Raw genomic sequence first — 21,982 nt, 5'->3', positions numbered from 1 at the left:
TCAACATTTTAGAATGTTGCTTTGAATATTCTTGTTTTTCCACAACAACAAAGGGCAATATATTGACTTTTTAGCTGGAAAAGTACAAACTGTGTGAGGTTGTCTTTGTCAAACTTTATTCTGGGTGTGTGAATAGCACAGGGCGGAAATATTGAAGCATCTACAGATAGGAATGGTTAAATTAGAAACTAAAGTTAGAGTCGGTGTCAGTCACTCGTCTGCCGCTGCGGAGCCGCTCCTGCTGCGACAAACCCGGCTCCCTGTTATCTCGCGAGAATCCGCGAAGTTTCCGGTGTTGTGTATGTTCCTGGAAACATGGCGGCCAGCTTCCGCGGCCGTCCTATCCGGAGTCTTCGGATGCGAGGTAAGCGTGTAAAACTCGACACACCGGCGACCGCACTGACAGCATATTGCAGAAATAGACTTCCTGGAGCACGCGTGGGTCCCGCAGTGATCCCGGAACCCGTCCCCTGTGTGTGTTTTTCGCAGGTCGGAATGACAGCGGGGAAGAAAACGTCCCGCTGGATCTGACCAGAGGTAAGCAGAGGCTTCATCACATCACCCCCAGAGCCATTCTTCTTCAAAATGGATGGAGGCAATTCCTTTGCAAACACTCGTCCGACACAGTGGGGGAGCCACACACTCGGTGCAACTCCCCCGCGGCGACCTCGCCGCCTCTCTCCCCTTTTCAGCGTTTAATGTGAATAACGTTGTTATCGTGATCGCAGGCGGCGGCGAGCTAACTCCCTAGCTAGGTTAGCGGCGGCGGCTAGCCGCCGCTGCTAACCAGCCATGACGACGCTCCGTTGTTTTGATCCGTGTGAGTGGGCATCTCAGCCGCTTATTAAACCACACTGCCGCGACTGGGGCGGCCGCGCATCGTTCGTGCTTGACTAATGCCGTTATATCGAGGCCGTTTTGTGTGTGTGTGTGCCTGTGCGGTGTGTCGGCAGTGCAGGGCGGTCCAGCCAAGGGGGGGGGGGGGGGGGGGGGGGTGGTCAGGTCGGTCAGGTTCACTTCTCCAGCAACATCACCCGCATTCCACTTTGTTTACTCCGATCGCCGCTGGTTTCATTACGGCTTGTGAATGGCACGATTCTTATCTCGGTGCCCACGGAAACATCCCGTGCCCCTCCACGTCTGGGCTGTTTTGGGTTGAGATCACTCCTTTCCCTTCCGATTGATTTCCCACAGAAGTGGCATGCAGTGCTGAAAACTGTCACGACACAAGAGATCACTGGTGACACCCACAAAAACAAAATCAATCTCAACGGATTTCGGTAAAGCTCGACGTGTGCTATTGTTTTGAGGCGTTTTTGTGTGTGTGTGTGTGTGTGAAAATCGTTATTCTACAAATCGAAGAAAAATACGTGCAACCTCATTGAACACCGTTCTAAGTCTTTTTCGCTGTCATTTCTGCCCAGATGCATGTAACGTTTGTGATCGGGAACTGAATGAAAAGTAAATCTCATTCAATATTATTCAATCACTCGTTGGCGTATTGTATGAAAAGTGATATTCAAATCTCTCCATTAAGCAAAACTGTAATTCTCTTCATTGCCAAGCTGTCTCGCCGTCTTCTGATGCGACAGCTTGGTTATATTTGAAATTAACATGAAGCAAGAATGGAAACATGGAAAACGTTTTGTCAGTTATGTGAACAGCATTTTTGGAACACCGCTGTTTGGTGGCTTTGTTAATAGTGGATATATTCAGTTGAATGAACTGACTAATGTGATCTCCAAAAATGCCAAGTTTTATGTTTTAAGGAGACGTTCAGTGTCGGACTCAGAGATTTTGATCCCTGCTTTGCAACATGGGCTCAAACTTCCTAAACATTAAAGGTTTCATAGAGAAAATGTTCTGTGGCATTCATAAAGTTATTTGTAGAACATTCATCTCACAATGACATATGAATAGCAAGCTCTTAATTCTCATTCACGCAGCACTCGTACATCAAGGCTTCTCTGTGTGCGCCAAAAATAAAGAATGCGTTTCATCGGCCTACCTTTGACTGCCACTGTCCACCTGACTACTCCATTTAAAGCTGCCTCGCGTTCAAAATCTTTATCTTCACATTTGTTGGTGGCCGGGGTACCGACAACAAAACCACTTCTCTGCTTCAAGTCTTTCTTGCCTTTTACTGTCTAGACCTTGTTGTGACTGTACACACGAAATTAGTTAGACCTGAAAAACCAACTTCCTTCCTGCAACACGTCGATTATGGTTCATTGGCTGCTATTATGGCAATACACTTAATGCGTCCGTTGGTTACATTGTATTTCCCTTTGCTTGTCCTGCAGAACCCTCAGAAAATTTCCGTGAAATCCTGCAAAATGTGGCCAAATCGCACGGGGTCAGTAACATGCGGAAACTGGGCCACCTGAACAACTTCATCAAGGTAACGCGGTCGCCTGATGATCTTTTTACTCCATTACTTTTGTTTCGTCGCTCACATAAGCAGGAATGAAGTTTTGAATGCAGCGAAAGCTCAACAGGATTGTGTGTTTCCGGTGGTCTGACTCGGCTCAGATGTCTGGGAAGATTGATCAGCCTCCCTTTTGCTGGAGTGTCACTGCGGACCTCTCCTTGATCCTCTCCTCCCGGGTGGCGCCGCCAGCACAACGAGCTCTGCTTGTCATTGTGATGCTGACGGCGAACGTAACGGGAGCTCTGGGGATGGGAAACCACTCAGATCTAATGTGCATCAAGAACTGCAGTATGGCTTTGAAACCAGCGATTATTAATGTGTTATTATTGAGTTATAAGCCTGAGTTAATCCTAATACCCCCCCCCCCCCCCAGGTTTTCTAGCACATACTGCTTGATGTACATGCAAATTGTATTGACGGGACATTTGTGCCAAATTCCAATGATCTGAAGGACGGAGTGTTATTGTGGGCAAGCATCAGAAGATGTGTTTAAAAGTGGGAGGCTCGTGTGGAAAATGAGGTTGTCTGTCCTCTTATCTGCATATGAAGGAAGAAAACAAAACGGGAGTATTTGTGCTCACGGCTTTTGTTCATTGTCGCCTCGCTGAGAAGTGTCGGAGCCATTCGTACAACTGTCTGATTCAGCAGCACTCGACTGGAACTTCCTCTCGCCATTGAGGCGTTCGCTGGGTTCTGTTGAGCTGCTCGTCACCCTCAACCTGTCCGACTGTCTGTCCTGGACCTGTTGTAAACAATTGTCGGTGGCTGTGTCAGTTTGTTGGTTTTCCGACAAGTTGCGCAGCATACACTGGAGGCGTCCTGACTTTTGGCTGCGTGTGCGTCTGTAATCCTCACACCTCACTCGCTTGTTTACAACTGACTGGAGGGTAATGGCAGTGACGCGCGTGCCTGTGTGAGCAAACGTCTGTTGGAGCTCCGTGACTCTGATGCCTTATAAGGGTTCCAGGACAGTGAGGGTGACCTAACTCCCCCTCCTCAGGAGGGCGTCACATGCCCCCTTCCTCATCTCCTCTTCCCTCCTCCCGCCTGCCTGGGCTCTGACATCACAGCTGGTTTAGAGTCAGCCATCCCTTCTTGCTGCGGCTCATCTCCCGCTCTGCTATATGGTGCTGGGTGAAGGAAAATAAAGCCTTGCTTTTGAGGGACAATTTAAAAATACTTTTTTTTTTTTTTTTTTTTTTTTTTAAATCAACTTACCCAGAAGCTTCAGGATCAGTCGGTTGTGGACTGACTGACCCTGATGGAGTATTATGAAGTTATTAGGGTTGCTTCTGTTTGCTTATGATAAAACTATCAGCTCCAGAATAGTCGCATCCCCGGCGGTGTGTTTGCAGACCGTGCTTTCAGCAGTGCCGTCTTTGGTCTTGACGCCAGCGGTGTGTATGTGTGTGTGTGTGTGCCATTAATGGCGGAGGACCAAGTAAATGTAGGCGTTCATGCTGGAAGCAGACACAAGTGATCTATAGAGGCCAAGTGTTTACATCAGAGACACTGAGACGCTGCGATTCCTTCTTCTTATTGTGAACACAAAAATTCAGCATTGGAAAATTCAAATACTAAAAGGGAAAACTGTAGAGTCTAGAAATATAAATCAAATAGGGAACCGATATGCGAGACCGTTATGAAATAGTCAAGATGTAGACGGGAGAATCTAACATGAATACGACGTGTTCACACCGAGCAACCAGGAAAAGACGACAGTTGTCCACTTTAAGCAGACTCTGGTTCGATCAGGTGGGATGTGACTCCTTGTGCTCGACCTTTGTTGTTAAGTGCAACTTAAAATTTTCTACTGCTGTTTTCACTTCATTTCACAAGCGATTCTCAGCTGGTGACAATTACCACGACAACACAAGGGCCTTCAGCCCAGCAACACGTTATTGTTGTCGTGATGAAGGTCATTTCAGGCGACGCCGTGTCTTTAAATCACCTGGCCAGTCTCTCTGTTTGGGAAAAACAAACTACTGGACAAGTGCGATGTTTAGTCATCTTTGTTTTCATGCGTCATGCCACACGCCAGTACGTTCACATCCAAGTCAAACCACGAGATCATCCATTCATTGCAGACCGACTCCAAACACACACACACTTGCTGGGCTCCTGCAGCCACCTTGCTAAAAGTGTGTGGAGCCGTTTGGTAATTGTACGGACGGTTAATTGAAGAGCATGAACTCACTTTCTAGACAACTGGAGAAGCGTCTGGTTCTGCTCCTGGTCTGGCATGAAATTAATGGAAGGTGTTTTTCCCTGTCGTAGTTGCTGTGCAGCAGCGGGCACTGCGAGGAGAACTTTGGGTTTACATATGAAGAAATCATCGTTTGGTAAGTGACGTTAGGTCGTCACAGCATTCGGCTTTTGACCATTTCGTTTTCTTTGTTCGCCACAATCCTCCTCTCGTCTTTTCCAATGCCGTCATTTGTCACGAGTGTGTCATTTCGTCCAACCTCAGTCTCCGACTAGCTCTACTAAATGAGGCCAAGGAAGTTCGCGCTGCAGGGTTGCGGGCGCTCCGCTATCTCATCCGAGACACCCCCGTGCTGCAGAAGGTCCTCAGACTACAGGTGGATTACTTGATAGCCAGGTAAGATCGCGTCTGTGCACGAAAATCATTTAATACTTTTGCACGTGTTTTAATTTCTCCTGCGGGTATATAGAAGAGAATTCTGGTCCTGAATACTGCTGTGGGTTGTTCCAGGTGCATTGACATCCAGCAGAGCAATGAGGGGGAGAGAACTCAGGCCCTGCGACTCGTCCGGAAGGTAAGATAACATGTTGGATTTTTGTTTCCCCCCCCCCCCCAAATATAATTTAGCTCCCTCTGACAGTCAGTGTCATGTCACTGAAGGAATTTGCCCTAATGGCTCAGCAGCCTCGTTGCCAGCAGCGTGCCAACAAAAAGATCCCAGGGTTAGCAGCAGTATCAGTGGAGATGGTTTGCACGAGTCTGCAGGCAGTTATTTATAGCTCATTCTGTGGTTTACTGTAAACTTCCTTCTCTCTGTTTCTCTCACACACACACGCACACACACACACACACACACACGGTCACATTTAGAGTCAGGCTGTGGTTTAATGGACAGGTTATTGGCTAAAGAGGCATTAAAATGATGATTTAGAATTTTGGAAAATATAATAGAAAACACAATCGGTCTCTATTTTTACATTTCAAAAGTTCATCTATTTCTTTTGGCGTCCTAGAAAAAGTCTCCATTAAAAAAAAGAAAAGAAAACACTGTAGTTATTTTTTGCTTCTTGTTTATCCAGACTTGTTTGATGACTCATGTTTCGCTTCCATCTCCCTCCTCCCTCCCTCCCTCCCTCCCTCCCCCTCTCTCTCTCTCCCTCTGTAGATCATCACTGTCAATGCAATGCTTTTCCCCACCTCTATTGCAAACTCTCTCATTGCTGTGGGCACCGACGGGCTGCAGGAGAGGGACCGCATGGTTCGTGCTGCCATTGCCATCGTGTGTGAGCTAGGTGAGGACCCGCCTTGCCGAGGTGGCGATACGCAACAACCATCAGCTCTCATTTCCATGTGGTGAAGCGTCAGTAACTCACTGTTCTATCCAGAAACCTGATGGGAAGAAATAAACGATATGTGTGGAATAGCTCCCGGATAATCTGATTCTGAATATGTTGTTGTGATAGTGAATAATGTTCAAATACAAGTAATATTGCCAGTCTAGTTAAAAGATCATTTCGCTGACACATTTTAGGGCACCGTTTGTTTTAGCCACTTGGTTTATTTTTTCACTGTGTGCTGATTCCGATCAAAGGAGTTATTCATAATGGATGTTGGTTAATACAAATTTTTTTTTTATACAGTTACTTCAAAAATGCAATGTTACAAAGCAGTTTTTTTTTTTAAATCAGGGGATTGCAGTTTTTTTTTTACGTGATTTCTTTTTTCCTGAAATGTGGCGATCATAGGGTTTTTTTTTTCATTTCCTGCACTCTGTTGTTAAATTCACATGAAAAACTCAACCCACAATTTTTGATGAGAATTAAAAAAAACAAAAAACTTTTTAAATCAACATAAAAAAATTTCATAAATGAATTCACCATAAACTACTCCCATGTGAAGGCCTATTTATGTTAATGACCAAAACAACAACAAGTTGAAAAAAATGACTCTACTCTTTGCTGTTGGATCATATCGGGGCGATTTGAATACTTTGGATTATTAATTATCTTTGATGAGCATGAGGTGGAGAAAAAGAAAAAGAAGTTACGATTTTATTCACACACAAAAGTCGAGGATTGCATGAAGTAAACCTATTATTTGATTCTTTGTTTTTTTGAAGCCTTGAAGAACCCAGAGGTGGTGGCCAAGCGAGGAGGCCTCAGCACAATCCTCAAGAGTGTGATCGACTGTCAGCTGAGCCGCATCAACGAAGCACTGATCACCACCGTCCTCCATCTGCTCAACCACCCACGTACCCGGCAGTATGTGCGTGTCGACGTCGAGCTGGAGGTACACAGACGTGAACACACACACACACACTCACACACACAGATACGCATATAATGAAAGGAAACTGATGTCTATAAACCAGTCTGTGTGCTGGGAGCCATTCCAATCAGGATTAGCAGCCTTAGGTTGCCCGTCTCTCCCATGGAGCTTACGGTAATCAGTTCCAACGTTTCTCTAAAGCCTCATTGTCCCTAAACAGACACCTGGGACAGAAGCGCCTCATCACCCCAGTCACAATATCCACAAGGGGGTCATATGAGCTCCACAACGGGTTAATTCAAGCTGCAGTTTATGTTGGAAGATAATATTTTAAGTGTCGGCATTTGTGCTTCATTTCACATTTATCAGTGGTAATGACATGCCCTGAAGTCTGTTGTGATTTTTTTTTTATTTGTATGTTTCCATCTCTTGTGTGCCTTGTGTTCTTTCCTCCAGCAAATCCTCGCGCCTTTCACAGATTTTCACTATCGTCACAATGCAGACACGGCTGAAGGGCAACTCAAGTGAGTGTGTGTCTGTGTGTGTGTGCGGGAGCATAAAGAGCGTCTGTTACAGTAACAACAAAAAGATTGAGTGTCTGACATTTACCCTTTCGTAAACGGTTTGCTGTGTTCCAATATTGGTAACGCCATTCGTTGAGGAAGTTGAAGGCTTGTGTGGAGGTTTTGTTACCAGGGCTGCTGGACTGTTTTAAATTTACTTTATCTTCAAAGGTTTTTTGTTGATTCTCCTATATTTGTTATTGCGTTGTCCACTGAAAGTCTTGTAGATTAGTATGAAGTTCTTTTACAGAGATCATTAATATGCTGTGTGTGTGTGTGTGTGTGAGGAACCAGGTGTTCAGTGTTTCAGGTGTTTCTTGTCTTGCCGTGTTCACAGGGAGGACAGAGAGTCTCGTTTCCTGTCGAGCAGAATGGCCATAGTGGCTGCCTTCCGTTCGTGGTCTGGTAAGGACATCGATGCAGTTTGACTGTAAATTAGAGTGTGTTTAGTGGCGCTGACATGGAGTTTAATATCTTCTTTCTTCTCCTTTTTAATCTTAGGGATCATCAACTTATGCAAAGCTGGAAATTCTGGTATCCAGTCTTTAATTGGCTTACTTTGCATACCAAATATGGAAGTGAGGGTGAGTATTTTGGTGGCTACTTACTGCTTTGGTCTAAAGTTTTTTTCTTCTTGAAACTGCAAAATACACTCAACACCCTGTCTTTTGTCTGGAGTCTTTTTGAAGTTAAGGTATAGAGGGATTTGGCATGTCCTGGCACATTGGTCCTCGAGGGCCACAGTCCTGCATGTTTTTGATATTTTCCTGGTCCAACACTCTCCATCAGTCTCTCTGCAGACCTTGGTGAAGAAACGTGGACTAAGAACACTTTGCAAACATGCAGGACGGGTTCATGTGTGAGCAGCGTTTAGCTTTCGCCACATTTTGAGGCTTCTTCCTGACTTTGTTTTGTTTGTTGTTCTAATTTGCTCTGCAGAAAGGCTTGTTAGAGGTGCTATATGAGATATTCAGGCTCCCTGTGCCCATCGTCACTCAAGACTTCACGGAAGCGCTTTTAAGTGTTGGTAAGAACATGTTTTTATATTCCGTATGCAACTTGAACACTTTTTTTTTGAAATCCTGTTATATCCTGTGATTTGTTGTTGATCCATATATCCAGTGGCGTTTCTAGATGTAAATATTTGGTGGGGCAAGATTTTATTTCAGGTCTAGTGACATCACCAAATAAAATCAAATGAATAGTAAAGTAAAGCGGGTGCACAACCTTTTAGCCACGACATTATAACTTACTATTGATAGTCATTGTATATAAGATACCTCTATTCTACTAACTGTTTGCACATTCCTTGTCTTTCCTTTCCTCAAGAGCTGAATGTACGAGTAAATTTCTCCACTGTGAGATCAATAAAGGCGTATCTTATCTTATCTTATCTTATAACAACTATCTAGGTGCGGATCCTGTAAAAAAAATGTTGAACCTTTGAGACATCTGATCGAAAAAATTATTAAAGAAAAAAAAAAGAAAAAGAAATGTTAGTCATTGACAGGAATCGATCCAGGTCTGGTTGGTTGGTTACCATGTAGTTTAGTCTACCACTAGTTAGCTGGAGGAGACCACTAACCAGTCCTCGCACAGTAGTTACCTGAAATATAAGAGGACGTTTTATTCACAGACAAGAAAATATTTAGATAATCTTAAAGAATTAATAGCATACTTTGCATGCAGTCCTTCCTGATGACACCAGGTGGCGCTCAGCCTCACCTTCTCCTAATGACCAGTCGCCCTGCATACATCCATACATCCATACATCTATTCATCCATCCAAGAGACTGAAGCGTATCTGTGTATTTCTCCTCCTCCTGAGAAAACAGTTTGTTTATTTGATGCTGAGGATGGAGCCTAATCTTCCCTGTGGCGTCCGTTAGACTCTGCCAGGTTTCAGGACACCTGGAGGCTCTCCGACGGGTTCGTTGCTGCTGAGGCCAAAGTCGTTCTGCCCCACCGGGCTCGCTCCAGGTGAGACATTACTGACGGTGTAGAGAAATGATCAGAGAACCAGTTCTTTGCTTAAATAGCCCATAACATGTTTTGTTTCGTTGTTGTTTTTTGTTCACTTAGACCTGACCTGATGGACAACTACCTGGCATTTGTTCTTTCTGCCTTCATCACCAGTGGGCTGCTCGAGGTGAACTCATGCTGAAAGATGATTCAGATTGATTTATTTTTTCTAACTTTTATGCCTGATATATTTAGACACGAATGCACATAGCCTTTTGTTTGTGCGGGCAATTAAAATGTTAATTTTTTATTTTTTTTAAAGACCCAGCCAGAATTGTGTTTCTGCAGCCTTCTCACAGACCATATCTGCCTTTCTGCCCTCACTGTTGTGACTGCAGGGCCTTGTTGAAGTTGTGACCAGTAGCGATGACCAGCTTGCTGTGAGAGCCACCATCCTCTTGGGAGAACTTCTGCACATGGTAAAACAAAATACAACAGATTAGGACTTGGAAAGCAGTATAGTTTGCTACATTGAGTAAAATAAAACTTTGATTTTTGTCACTGCTAAGATGATTGATACGGATGTGTCGACGGTGGTCAGTTCCATTTACATCTTCACCAATCTCTCTCCCTCGTAGGCAAACACCATACTCCCTCATTCTCACAGCCACCACCTGCACTGCCTTCCCACCCTCATCAACATGGCGGCCTCCTTTGACATCCCCCAGGAGAAACGCCTGTGAGTTCAGTCAGACACACGCGTCGGGCTTGTAATATTTTTGTTGTTACAAACACACATCCCTGAGAACTGTATTGTGTTTCATGCTGAGACGAGTTGCTGGCTCAACGGATCATGTGTGCAGAATGAACTGGTGTTGGAATTTAGATTGCTTCAACAATCGACCACATCTGTATTGCTATGTCTAGTCGGGCAAGTGCAGCGGTCAACAATCTGAAACGTTTCCACGAGAAGAAGAAGAAAGGCTTGAAGCCACACAGTCTTTACCTGGACCACATCATTCGCAAGTCCGGGACGTCGCATAACCGCAGAGAGTCACACTCGCGTTCCCACAGGGACATCTATGTCATAAAGGTGAGCGCTTCTAGGCTATTCACAATGTGAATATGAATTTCATCTTCTTTTGTAACTCAACATATCAAGTTTAAAGAAATTCAATGAGGAAAAACGCGTATTTGTTTGTCAATGGCGTTGATGTAAATAAACTGTCTGTGTGGTCACTTTGAAGGCTTGCTCTGTGTTTAATATAGCTCCATGTGAGCTCTTCTGAGGAGTGGTTTAGATAAACAAAATGAAACTCTTCCACATTCATAATTGTTTTAGGCTCTGTGATCATTTCTGATGTTTACAGTCCATATTGATTTCAAAGTGTGTCAACGGTCTTGTTTGCGTGTTCAGGACACAGAAGAAGCACTGATGATGAACCTGAGAGACAGTCACATCCTCAACCACAAGCAGAACCTGGAGTGGAACTGGTTGCTCATCGCCACCATCCTCAAGGTCAGGCTGACCTCCTGCCGCAGCACATTGAACATTGTTCTGCTCTTGTTTTTCATCAAATCCAACTTGTACTCCTCCAGTGGCCACATGTAAACCTCAGGAACAACAAAGATGAACAGATGCACAGGTATGTCCAGACCCCACTGCAATATTTTAAGTGGTTGGAGTTGCTTTCGTGAATTTTGTGTATTAAATATGAATTCCTTTTTCCAATGTAGGTTCGTTCGGAGGCTGCTGTACTTCTACAAGCCGAGCAGTAAATTGTACGCTGGGCTCGCGTTGGATCACCTGAAGGCCCGACAACTCACTGTGGTTGGCTGTCAGTTTGTGGAGTTCCTCATGGACTCGGATGAGGTGAGGAGAAGGTTACACAAACCGGACCGTTTCCTGCTTTGTGCTCGCCCCTCAGCATCTTGTGCTTTCGCCAGGATGGCCACGGTTACCTGGAGGACCTGGTGAAGGACATGGTGTTGTGGCTCTCCTCCTCCTCGGGACTGAAGCCCGAACGCTGCCTGCAGAGCAACGGCCTGCTCACCACACTCAGCCAGCACTACTTCCTCTTTTTAGGGACTCTCTCTGCACATCCACAGGGAGTCAAACTGCTCGAGAAATGTGGCCTGTTTCAGTGGTGAGGGAGTACCACCTTGTCACCCACGTGTTTGTTTGTTTGTTTGGCCGATTCCTGCAAGCAGCCCAGAATGAGACGCGCTCCTGTCTGCCTCTGTTTGCAGCCTGCTGAATCTTTGCTCTGTAAAGAACCAGGACGCCGTGCTGAAACTCGCTGTGTCCACACTGGACTACAGCAGAGACGGTCTGGCCAGAGTGATCCTCTCCAAGGTCCTCACTGCTGCTACTGATGTAAGTCCGCCAACGCAGGAGCTGGAAAGCTTCATGGATAAAGTGTAAAGCAGTATTTATTTGAATTACTTTTTTTTATTAACCGCATCGATCGTTCCCAAAGCTCAAGGAGCGCTGTCCTACATGTCCTACATGTCCTACATGTCCTAGATGTTCTAGATGCCTCTCTACTACAACACACTTTTCTTCAAGCTGTGCAGACGCCTCATATTGAACAATTTGTTTTCGTCAGGTGTGTTGGAGCACCTAAACGTAATGCAACGACTCTCCTCTCCTCTCCGTGTCCCACCGTACAGATTTGCAGGCTATATGCTACCAAGCACCTCCGCGTGCTGCTGCGTGCTGGCGTGGAGTTCTTCAGCAGCTGGGGCATGGAGCTGCTGGTCACTCAGCTTCACGACCACAGCAAGGCCGTGTCTATGGAGGCCCTGGACATACTGGACGAGGCCTGTGAAGACAAGGTGGGACGATGGAGAGACACGATTTGGCTGGGTTGCCGTAGTTACACGATGAGGCAACTATTTGAGTCTGACGTGTTTGATAAATGGAGCCGATCGCTCTTCTGACTGTGTCGATTGTGTCGTTTCACAGGCCAACCTTCACGCTCTCATCCAACTGAAACCGGCCGTGTCCCACCTGGGAGACAAAGGCCTGCTGCTGCTGCTTCGGTGGGGTTTTAAACACGCTTTCACAGGAATCTGTCACATTTGATATTTCTGCCTGTGAAGTCGAGCGCTTCAGGTGTTCTATCCTCTATTGAAGACACTTGTTTGTCCGTCCTGTTCAGGTTCTTGTCCATTCCTAAAGGGTTCTCCTACCTCAACGAGAGGGGTTATGTCAGCAAACAGCTGGATAAATGGCAGAAGGTATTGTTAATATATCGGGGGACAATAACATACCTCTTGATTTTGACTATACTTTGACCACGTATTAAACGAAGTGTCCCTCTATTGTTTATTGTAGGAGTACAACCTGAAGTATGTGGACCTGATAGAGGAGCAGCTCAATGAGGCTCTGACAACTTACCGCAAACCTGTTGACGGAGACAACTACGTCCGACGTAGCAACCAAAGGTGAAATGGGAGCTTGTTTGTTTTAAACCAATCGATGAGTCAGTTGAAGTGAAATCCTTTTTTTCGGAGCGTATAATTCCTACGATGGTGTTTCCAGGTTACAAAGACCAAATGTCTATCTCCCTGTGCACTTGTACGGCCAGCTAGTCCACGATAAAACTGGCTGTCATCTTTTAGAGGCTCAGGTAATGGAATTATTTATCAAACCTTCTTCTGAGCTTGTTTTGCAAAACGTTTTTTTTTTTTTTTTTTTTTATCACTTACGTGCTCTCTCCTGTGTGTTTGTTTTTTTTTCTTCTGTCCTCAGAGTGTAGTTCCTGACCTCAGCTACACAGTTCGCTCCCCGATGCTGGACACCTGGGAGGGCATTAAACAGCTGAAGGCTGCACTCTGGGCGCTAGTAAGTAACACTGTATATTTCACTCTGACTCTTTAAAATAAAAAAGTTGAACCTAGAAATGGCATTGATGTTTCTTTGTTTTCTTTTTGTTTTCTTTTAGGGGAACATTGGCTCCTCCAACTGGGGTCTGAATCTCCTGCAGGAGGAGAATGTGATTCCTGACATCCTAGCTTTGGCTCAGCACTGTGAGGTGTTGTCAGTGCGAGGGTAAAACGTTCACTTTTGTCAAATTATAGCCTTTTAAAAAAAAAAAAATTACAAACTCGGTTCCATTGAAGGAGCGTTTGGACTGAGCCAGTGTAACACCCGGGGGGGGGGTCTCCTTCCTTTCACAGAACGTGCATCTACGTGCTGGGCGTGATCTCCAAGACCAGGCAGGGCTGCGAGGTGCTGAAGCAGTACGGTTGGGACGCAGTCAGACACAGTCGCAGGACGCTGTGGCCCGTCACTCCCGACGAGGTGGACACGCAGCTGACCGCTGAACTTTCATCCGTACCCAGCACGCTCAGTCTGAACTCTGAGTCCACCAGCTCCCGCCACAACAGTGAGAGCGAGTCACAGCCAAGTACGTTGCACCTCGCCTGTGGGTTCTTGCGTGGTCTCTTGTGTTTGGCTTTTCAGGTCACGGCTGTATTTTGGTCCACGTTAAGATTGAACTGTTGTCTCTGCTCTTAGACATGTACATCCTGGACGATGACAGTCGTGACATTCTGGACCCGTCGGATGAGCCCTCGCTATATCTACACTCCAAGCCGGTTAAAGACCGCAGCCCCTTCACCATCCTGGCTTCCACACGCTTCGTTCGCGCTCGCTTCCTCAACTCCCTGTCCCTGCCCAGCAAGAAAGTGCGCTCCACCAGTGACCCCAAGACCCCGTCGGGCTCGCGCACGCCCACCGAGCTCAAGATCGGGAGCATGAGGCGGAACAGGACAGTGACGGAGCCGTCCGTCTACAGCCCCAACCAGGGGGACGTCTTCACCCCCGTGTTCAATGGCAGAGGAATGCCAAAGAGTCCAACGGTCAGTCTGGAGACGTCCTTTGTGGGCACCAGGGGGGGCTCAGAGGAGCAGCTTGTGGATGGCAGGCTGGCCCGGGGAGGAGGAGGCTCAGGCCTCGGACTCAGCGGTCTGGGGGGGCACGGGAACGTGGAGCACCACCCCCGGGAGCGGGAACAGACCAGCCGAGAGCGCCTGGCGGGAGACGGCGGCTCCTCCTCGGGTGGAGGCAACGTGGGCGGCGGCGGCGGCGGCGGAGGTACTCAATTCAAAAGCCGCAGTCAAAGCTTTAACACGGACACCACAACCAGCGGCATCAGCTCCATGAGCTCCAGCCCGTCGCGGGAGACCGTCGGGAACCCCGAGCATCCGGACCCCGAACCGGACTCTTCCGACTGCGTCAGCCTCAACACGGTGGTGTCCGCCAAGACTGTGAAGACACTTTCCTCCCTCGCCCCCCAGGCGCAGACCAACCACATGTCCACGTCCAAGTCCTCCACGGTCTCTCTGGTACCGCCCGGCTCCTCGCACACTCTGCCCCGCCGAGCTCAGTCCCTCAAGTCCCCCTCGGTAACCACCATCAAGAGCCTGGCCGACTGCAGCTTCATGTACACCAGCCCAAGAGACGCTCTGGGTTACGCTACTTTAAAGAGGCTGCAGCAGCAGAGGATACACCCGTCGTTGTCTCACAGTGAGGCGCTGGCGTCGCCTGCCAAAGACGTGCTGTTCACCGACACCATCACCATGAAAACTGGCAGCCTGGACTCCCGGTTAACTCCTCGCAGGTAAGGGCCGTCGCTGCAGAGACTGCATGTAGAAGGTGGACATTGCAGACATTGTGTGTCGCGTTAATGTGATTTTTTAAATGTTTTTCAATCCGTGTTTGCTGTTGAATGAAGGAAAAGATGACACCAACGAGAACAGACATTCCAAACAAGCATGCCGTTGTATCCACGGCAGCGCCCCGCCTGGATCTGGCTTTAGTTTGTTTGTTAATCACAGGTGTGCCTTCTGCTATGTCTGTCAGGCTATCAGATAGGAGGTGTACCTGTCCCGAGGCCAACGCCATAAGTCCATATCGCAGGCTGTCCAGAACACTTGTGCCGCGGTGGGTGGACTAGCCCAGTGTCGCCCCCCCCTGTAGAGCTGTAGCGTCTAGATCCGACCCAGACAGACTTATTAGAGTAGCTGTGGTTCCTCTCCATCCATCAATCAGTCTGTCTCTGCCGTGATTTGTAGTTTGAGAAAATCCCTCGTAGATCTCACCGTCTCGTTGGTCCCCGTAGCCTTTTCAGGAAATTATAAGCTGCACACAGCTGTGAGACAGGTGCTGTGTTGTAAATGTAACTGTGCTGTTGGTTCTGGTTTTAAACTGGATTTGGCTGGTTTAGGCACTGATACATGCAAATACAACAGTTGGTGGACTCGACTGTGGAAATGCTGTTGAAATCAGGACGGGACAATGTGAGATTGAGTCTGAGAGTGTGAGGACTGATCCAGAATATCCTCAATCTCTAAAGTCAAAGCACAGAATCTCCAACCTCTGTTACCGACGTGCCGCCTGTCAAATCTAATCTCATTAGTGAGGCGTGGGTACTAACTTTAATCTGGCCGAACACCACGTGGTTCGGGTTGTCGCCGCCCACGTTATATATAGAATCCATTGCATTCAAAAAGTCAGTTCTTTAAAATTGTCGTTTTGAAAGTGACACATGCAGAAAGACACGTTTTCAAACATGGCGCTTTCACACAAATTCTAGTTGGTATCGATCAAATCTGTCCTGGATCTTTGTGTGTGGAGTGTTTTCTCATCCCAAAATGAGAGAATCCCAGAATCAATGTGAATGAGAATCAAGAGAATTAAAACAAAACGACACATATAAACAGTATGTACAGTGCAATGCTGAGCTAGTTTGAATTTACTCAATTACCCAGGTAGGTATTGCACACCAGGTAATATTAGGTTTTCCTCATAATTAGGTAGTAAGAATACCTAAATATTTTTTTCGTTCCAACTGTTGTACTATTTTGATCATTTTATACATTTCCAAATAAATTTGATTATATATTTATGAATTGCTGCGCACCGTAGTTTGAGAATCACAGTTCTTAAAGTCTCAAGCATTTTAAAACTATCACACATTCTACAAAAGTAGTTCTCAAACCTCTGTTTGTCCCACGTTAGGATCTATGGCTCTCCACCATTAATGCTGAACTGAACATACAGCAGTGAAGGCTTACCTTGTCCGCTATGGAGTTATTACATATGTACCTATTTCAAATATGATTAACATTTTTTAATTCCATCTTTTGTACAATTTTGCTGATTTTATAAATTTTCAAGTAGTTTTATTTGGGGAAAAAATAAAAATCTGATACCACTAGAGGGAGCTCACATACGTACCAGTGGTGATTCCAGTACCACAGTTTGAGGATCACAGTCATGGCTCGTCTGACTGGATGCTTTTCGAGGCGGTTGGTTCTCGTCCCGGTGGTTTCGTTCACACTGCATCAGAGCTGCACCTGGACCAGCCGAAATCAACATTTTGTGAACTTTAATAATTGAACTTTAAACGTCTGCCTCCACATTATTGTTAGTATTTCAGCTTGACTCGGCCCTATCGACTATTCTGCAGGTTTTTAGTTGGTACTACTGCTATTTATCAATCTTTAGATCCCATTCATTTGTCCTTTCTCTGTGCTTCTGTCCCAACGTTTTGTTTTTTTTCCCCATTGTTTGCTCCCTGCGCTCCTTTTCTGTCCCAGTCTCTCTCCCCGGATCCTCTCACGCACCTCTCCTCTTGCCCTCCCTAGGTTTCTGAAAGCTCTTAGCTTCGCCTCTCTGGACAAAGAAGAGCTCCTCAGCCCCATCAACCAAAGCACCCTGCATCGCTGCTCTTCAGTGCGCTCCATGGTCTCCAGCGCCACCTTCGGGTGCAACGACGACTACGTCGGCCTCGCGCTGCCAATGGACATCAACGACATGTTCCACATCAGAGACTCGGCCTACTTTCAGCAGAGAATCAGCCCGCCCTCAGAAGAGCGCAAACGCTTCCTTTTTGGTGACGGAGACGGTAAAAAAAAAAAAAAAAAAGCAGCTTCATGCCCGACGAAGTGTTTCAAACTCTGGAGCAACAAATCGTTCTGCATTCAAGATATATGTTTTGTTTTGTTCATTGTCCCTTCTCCCCGTAGGCGACCGTCCTGCTATCCCCGTGCTCAAGCAACAGTTCAGTATCTCCGAGCTGATCGTGTGCCGCGGCGACAACCCCAACCACGTGGTGGGGTCGGAGGAGACGGGCCTGCAGGAACACGCCGAGGAGAACTGCCTGTACTGCGTCGGCTCCTCGGTCCTGGGTTACCCCACGCAGCCACCGATCAACAGCACGCATCCCCGGACAGGTGAGCTGACATCTGGTGACCTTCACATACACAGTTTCCTTAAAAAAAAAACCAAACAAAGTGACTTTTCTCCTCTCTCCTTCATCCTGCCAGATTATGTGGACTTCCCGTCGTGGGGAGGACAGACCGGACATCGTCTAGAAGTGATGCCTCAGTCCAAGTTTTCCGGAGTGTCGGGCTGCAGCGATGCCGCCGTGTCACAAGGCTCCATCTGCAGCACGCCCACACCCGGGGACATCGTCATCGGTAAAGATATAAACCCTGTCCCATGTTTCTCTCTACTTGAACATCAGCTGCTCCTTTTTGCTGCTCAGCTTCATGCTGGAGCGTCTGAGGAGTTCATTATGAGGACATTTGAACAATGCCGTCATATTTATTAATATGCAACGCTCTACAGTGTCGGTTTAGAAGAATTAATTCAAAAGTGCTTTACAAGCTACTGCGATCCAGATTAATTCAATGGCTGCAGCATTCAGGAGTTCATCTGCCATGACCTTTTGGGTGAATTCCAAATGGGCAGAGTCCAAAACAACATAATTTCACTGGAATGACGGGAAAAATGCCTGTTTAAATAAGACACTGGGAACAAATTCATGGAAGATTTACGCTGACCTTCACCTAAAATGTTTTTATATTTTAAAATAGTTTGGGACACTTGTTAAAACACTGAGATCGCCGGTATCTTGATAAGTCTTTCTCATGATTGATGGCGTATCAGTCCACCTTTTTCATATGTTCATGTTTTTTGTGTTTTAATGCGTTTGTATTTATTATTTTATGATTGGTGTGTTGCTGCTGTTGTTGTTGTTGCCTGGTCCAGGCCTTTCGGGGAAAAAAAAAAAAGATATTTAATCTCAATGAGAGTTGCTTGGTTAAATAAAGACTTACTTGCAATAGACGAGCCTGACAGTGAATCTCACCCACCCTTGTGTGTCTTTCAGGTGGAAAACCGATCTCAGAAGACGGCCCCGCCTCTCGGGTGTTGTTGAGGAAGGAGGTGCTGCGTCTCATCATCAACCTGAGCTCCTCCGTCGGAACCAAAGGCCACGAAACAGGACTGCTGACGTAACGCCCCTCCGCTTGTCTCCCACGATGGCCAGTGATTAACCACAGGGGTGTTTTCTCTCAACGTCTGTATAATGTCTCCTCTGTCCAGGATCAAGGAGAAGTTTCCTTACGCGTTTGACGACATCTGCCTGTACTCCGAGGTTTCCCACCTGCTGGCTCACTGTATGTTCCGGCTGACCTCCAGACGCTTCATACAGGAACTCTTCCAGGACGTGCAATTTATGCCAGTAAGAACTGATCATCTTCATCCCCCGTCTGGAACCTGGACGACACGTCATGACACTCTCTCCTTTTTATTCCAGATGTACGAGGAAGCTGAGGCAATTCTGACCAAGTTACCAAAAGCCGTTGAAGCGGACGTCGACCCTCCTGCAGAATCCTGATCGCTTCTTTCCTCCCGTGTTCCCTGCACAGTCGCCGGCCCGGCTCCTTGCAATCATGTAAAGACTGAAATAATACAAGTTATCGGCTGTTAAGGAGGAGGAAATATTTGGTCCATTTATGTTGCTCAAAAAAAAATAAAAAAGCGAGTCCCATAGCCAAGGAGCAGGGGAGCTCGGTCGTCACTCACCTTTCTTCTGGCAAAGTACGAGCTGGAAACCAAGGACGTCAGTATCTGTAAACAAATGTAACCCAACACGCCTATTGCTGTTTCGGACTCAATTTTTTTTTTTTGTTTGTTTGGTTTCTAACAGGATAAAGGGGGAGCAGTTTAACCAAATACTGTTTTCAGATGGGTTGGCAACACTCAATAATACATCGACATACTGCTAAAGGACGAGCTGGATCGTTAAGGCAAAGGACTGGAGTTTGTGTTTTAAGAAAAATCGGATCATTTTATCTCTTTTTCGAGAGGGGATGTTTTTCTGTAATGAATAAGGCATGTTGTCGTGTCTACCCAGTGATTCCTCGGATTGTTTGTGTTCTTCTCTCTGACAAAACACTACACAGGGAATCCTGCTGTTTTTATAAACAAGACAAAACAAAAAAAGAAAAGAAAAAGAGAATGAAATTCTGGACCTTCCCTGCTTCGTTTCCCACCCTGACCTGTGATCTGTTTCTAGCCAGATATGTGCTTTTTGCTTCTCTTGCCTCACCACTTCCTACAACCTGTAGCCTCTTTTCAGCACAGACAGCCAATTACTTTTCTATTTCTTGTATCTCAGACAATCAAACATCAGTAGTATGGTATTTTCTAAATCATTATATCTACCACCCGTACACAGTACTTAAAGAGAATAGCATGTGATTTAATGCAAGTTAATGCCATTCTTTACCTGTGTGGGACCTTCAATGTTTGTTTTGTTTGGTTTTTTTTTCTTCAGCCAATGCATTTTTCGTGAGCTTCTCAGGAGGTGTGTTGGTCTGCGGGAAGATGCTCAGTTGCACCGTTATCTGTAGATCGATTCATTACAGATTCAGCACCAAACTCTGCTTTTAGATTCTGCAGAAACCCAGCGGCTGCCCGTCAACGATGCCTTCTTACCTCTGTGCTTCACCTCCACTGCATGTCAAACCAGCATGGCAGAGTTGTAACGTCATCTTAACGTGTTTCTTGCTTGTAAAACCTCTTTTTTTTTTTTTTTTTTTAAAGAAAAGAAGAAAAAAAACCCCAATAGGTTGCCATTACATGCTGCCATTACATTGTAGGAATACAATTGTCCCTGGATCTATTTCCACAATGCAATATCACTGTCTGTCATTGGGAGAGACGGAGGGGATCGGAGGGGCTGCGATGACTTAAGGATTTGTAAAAGGTTTCCAGGGAAACGTGGATCTCTGTTTCCATTGGCTTGTTTTTTGCTATAATGCTGCTACACAAATGGACTCATAGAGAGATGATTCATAGATCAGCTGAGTGATGTCAGACCCGATCTATTTATTATATGTCTGTACCATAGAGTGAGCTCAACCAGAGATGAAAAAAGTTATTTATATTTTTTCCTCAAGACTGTATTATAATTTAAAAAGATTTTTTGTTTTTTTGTTTTTGCCTGAATCGTGGTTACCCTTGTATAATGTGTACAGTATGTTTTTGGGGGCATTGATGACCTGAAGAAACATACAATCCTATCAAAGGGATGCATTGTTAATAAAAGAAAATTTGAAATACCTAACATGGGCTGGATTTCTTCTGCATTCCTCATTTATTTTCAGAGTCAACAATTAACCTGTTTTCAGGGTATGGAAGGAAACTGGAACCAAAGCCCGCCGTATACGCCGTCTCCACTCTGAAAAGCTCCAGAGCCCAAACTCTTAATTAGAGAAAGTCTTACTTTGAGCGCTCACCACGACACATTGTGCTTTTATTCGGCTATACTGGTCATATTTTACCTTTTTGTCTGCATTTTTTGAGGGTCCAACATTTATACTGTTTAATTCCTGTAGTAGCGGTTGATATCTGGTTCTTTTGTTAATCCGAGCAACAGAGACACTTGAAATAAATACCACACGACTGACAAAACATTTTAGCTGAGAACTGAAACGTCTTTAAAATTTCAAAGCGAGTCTATTTTCCTTTTTGACAACATCTCCAAAGGGTGAAAGGGTGGCCAGTCGGAGATGGGAATCGAACCTGCGACCTGGATGACAGATTCTTTATGGACACATCAAGTATGAGAATAACTTTTTTTTTTTTTTTTAAGTAACAGTTAAATTTGTGATTTGCAGACAGTTCTTGAAAAACAACTCCAGGGGACAGGTCACCAGCCAATCATCAGGTAAATTCAGGACCCGACATGCATTTTAGCACCATGTCACCCTGAGTTAAACTGATCATTGATAGATTGAAATCAGATAATGTGTGAAGTTGTCGTGGGATCCAGGAAAAAAAACAAAACAGATACAACAATAGTTTCATCATTTACGTTGACTCAGAACCGTGTAAAGGAAATCTCTCTTTATTTATTTTTTTAACCATCTCATTGAGTTAGAAAAAAAATAAATGAATACAAACAAGTCCCAAATTGGTCTCATTGTTTCACATGACACTGACTTACACTTGAAAAAATGCTTTTTCTAAGTGTTAAAAGAACAATTTAAAAATGACAACAGCATTGTTAAAATAAGCAGGCAAAATATGTATTAAATAAAAACGAAATATTTGAAAAAATGTCTGAAAGACTAATTCATATCTATAGCTTATAATTGTCTGTTATAAATCCTATGGCAACTGTGAGGTTTTACATAATTGGGAATTTTTTTTTTTTTACCGACTGCACATTTTACAGATAAATC

The 21,982-nt window shown here is 45.4% G+C and overlaps 1 protein-coding gene across 2 annotated transcripts; it reads left to right on the top strand.

The window, feature by feature from the left end:
* Positions 1 to 288: 288 nt before the first annotated feature.
* Positions 289 to 20,848, top strand: LOC308131966 (rapamycin-insensitive companion of mTOR-like; the record flags this gene model as incomplete). 2 transcript variants are annotated; one of them, XM_080498891.1, is made up of 37 exons in its annotated part: positions 289 to 364; positions 490 to 537; positions 2,304 to 2,401; positions 4,709 to 4,773; positions 4,902 to 5,033; positions 5,148 to 5,211; positions 5,803 to 5,929; positions 6,757 to 6,926; positions 7,362 to 7,429; positions 7,806 to 7,873; positions 7,970 to 8,052; positions 8,408 to 8,495; positions 9,358 to 9,448; positions 9,551 to 9,617; positions 9,829 to 9,909; positions 10,069 to 10,169; positions 10,358 to 10,523; positions 10,848 to 10,949; positions 11,030 to 11,076; positions 11,168 to 11,303; positions 11,378 to 11,577; positions 11,681 to 11,807; positions 12,104 to 12,268; positions 12,399 to 12,475; positions 12,595 to 12,673; positions 12,771 to 12,880; positions 12,978 to 13,065; positions 13,188 to 13,280; positions 13,381 to 13,487; positions 13,616 to 13,845; positions 13,956 to 15,060; positions 17,090 to 17,349; positions 17,471 to 17,677; positions 17,771 to 17,923; positions 18,619 to 18,742; positions 18,834 to 18,972; positions 19,048 to 20,848. In XM_080498891.1, 37 exons carry the CDS (start codon positions 316 to 318, stop codon positions 19,126 to 19,128), a joined length of 5,196 nt encoding a protein of 1,731 aa, XP_080355017.1. In that variant the 3' UTR covers positions 19,129 to 20,848. The 2 variants fall into 2 exon arrangements, with proteins under 2 accessions (XP_080355017.1, XP_080355016.1); XM_080498890.1 differs by having other exon boundaries at positions 316 to 364; positions 17,090 to 17,337.
* Between the last annotated feature and the right edge of the window lie 1,134 nt (positions 20,849 to 21,982).

The sequence above is a fragment of the Blennius ocellaris genome, assembly GCF_963422515.1.
Source record: "Blennius ocellaris genome assembly, chromosome: 7".
Classification (NCBI taxonomy): Eukaryota; Metazoa; Chordata; class Actinopteri; order Blenniiformes; family Blenniidae; genus Blennius; species Blennius ocellaris.
This window is presented reverse-complemented; position numbering and strand designations above follow the sequence as displayed.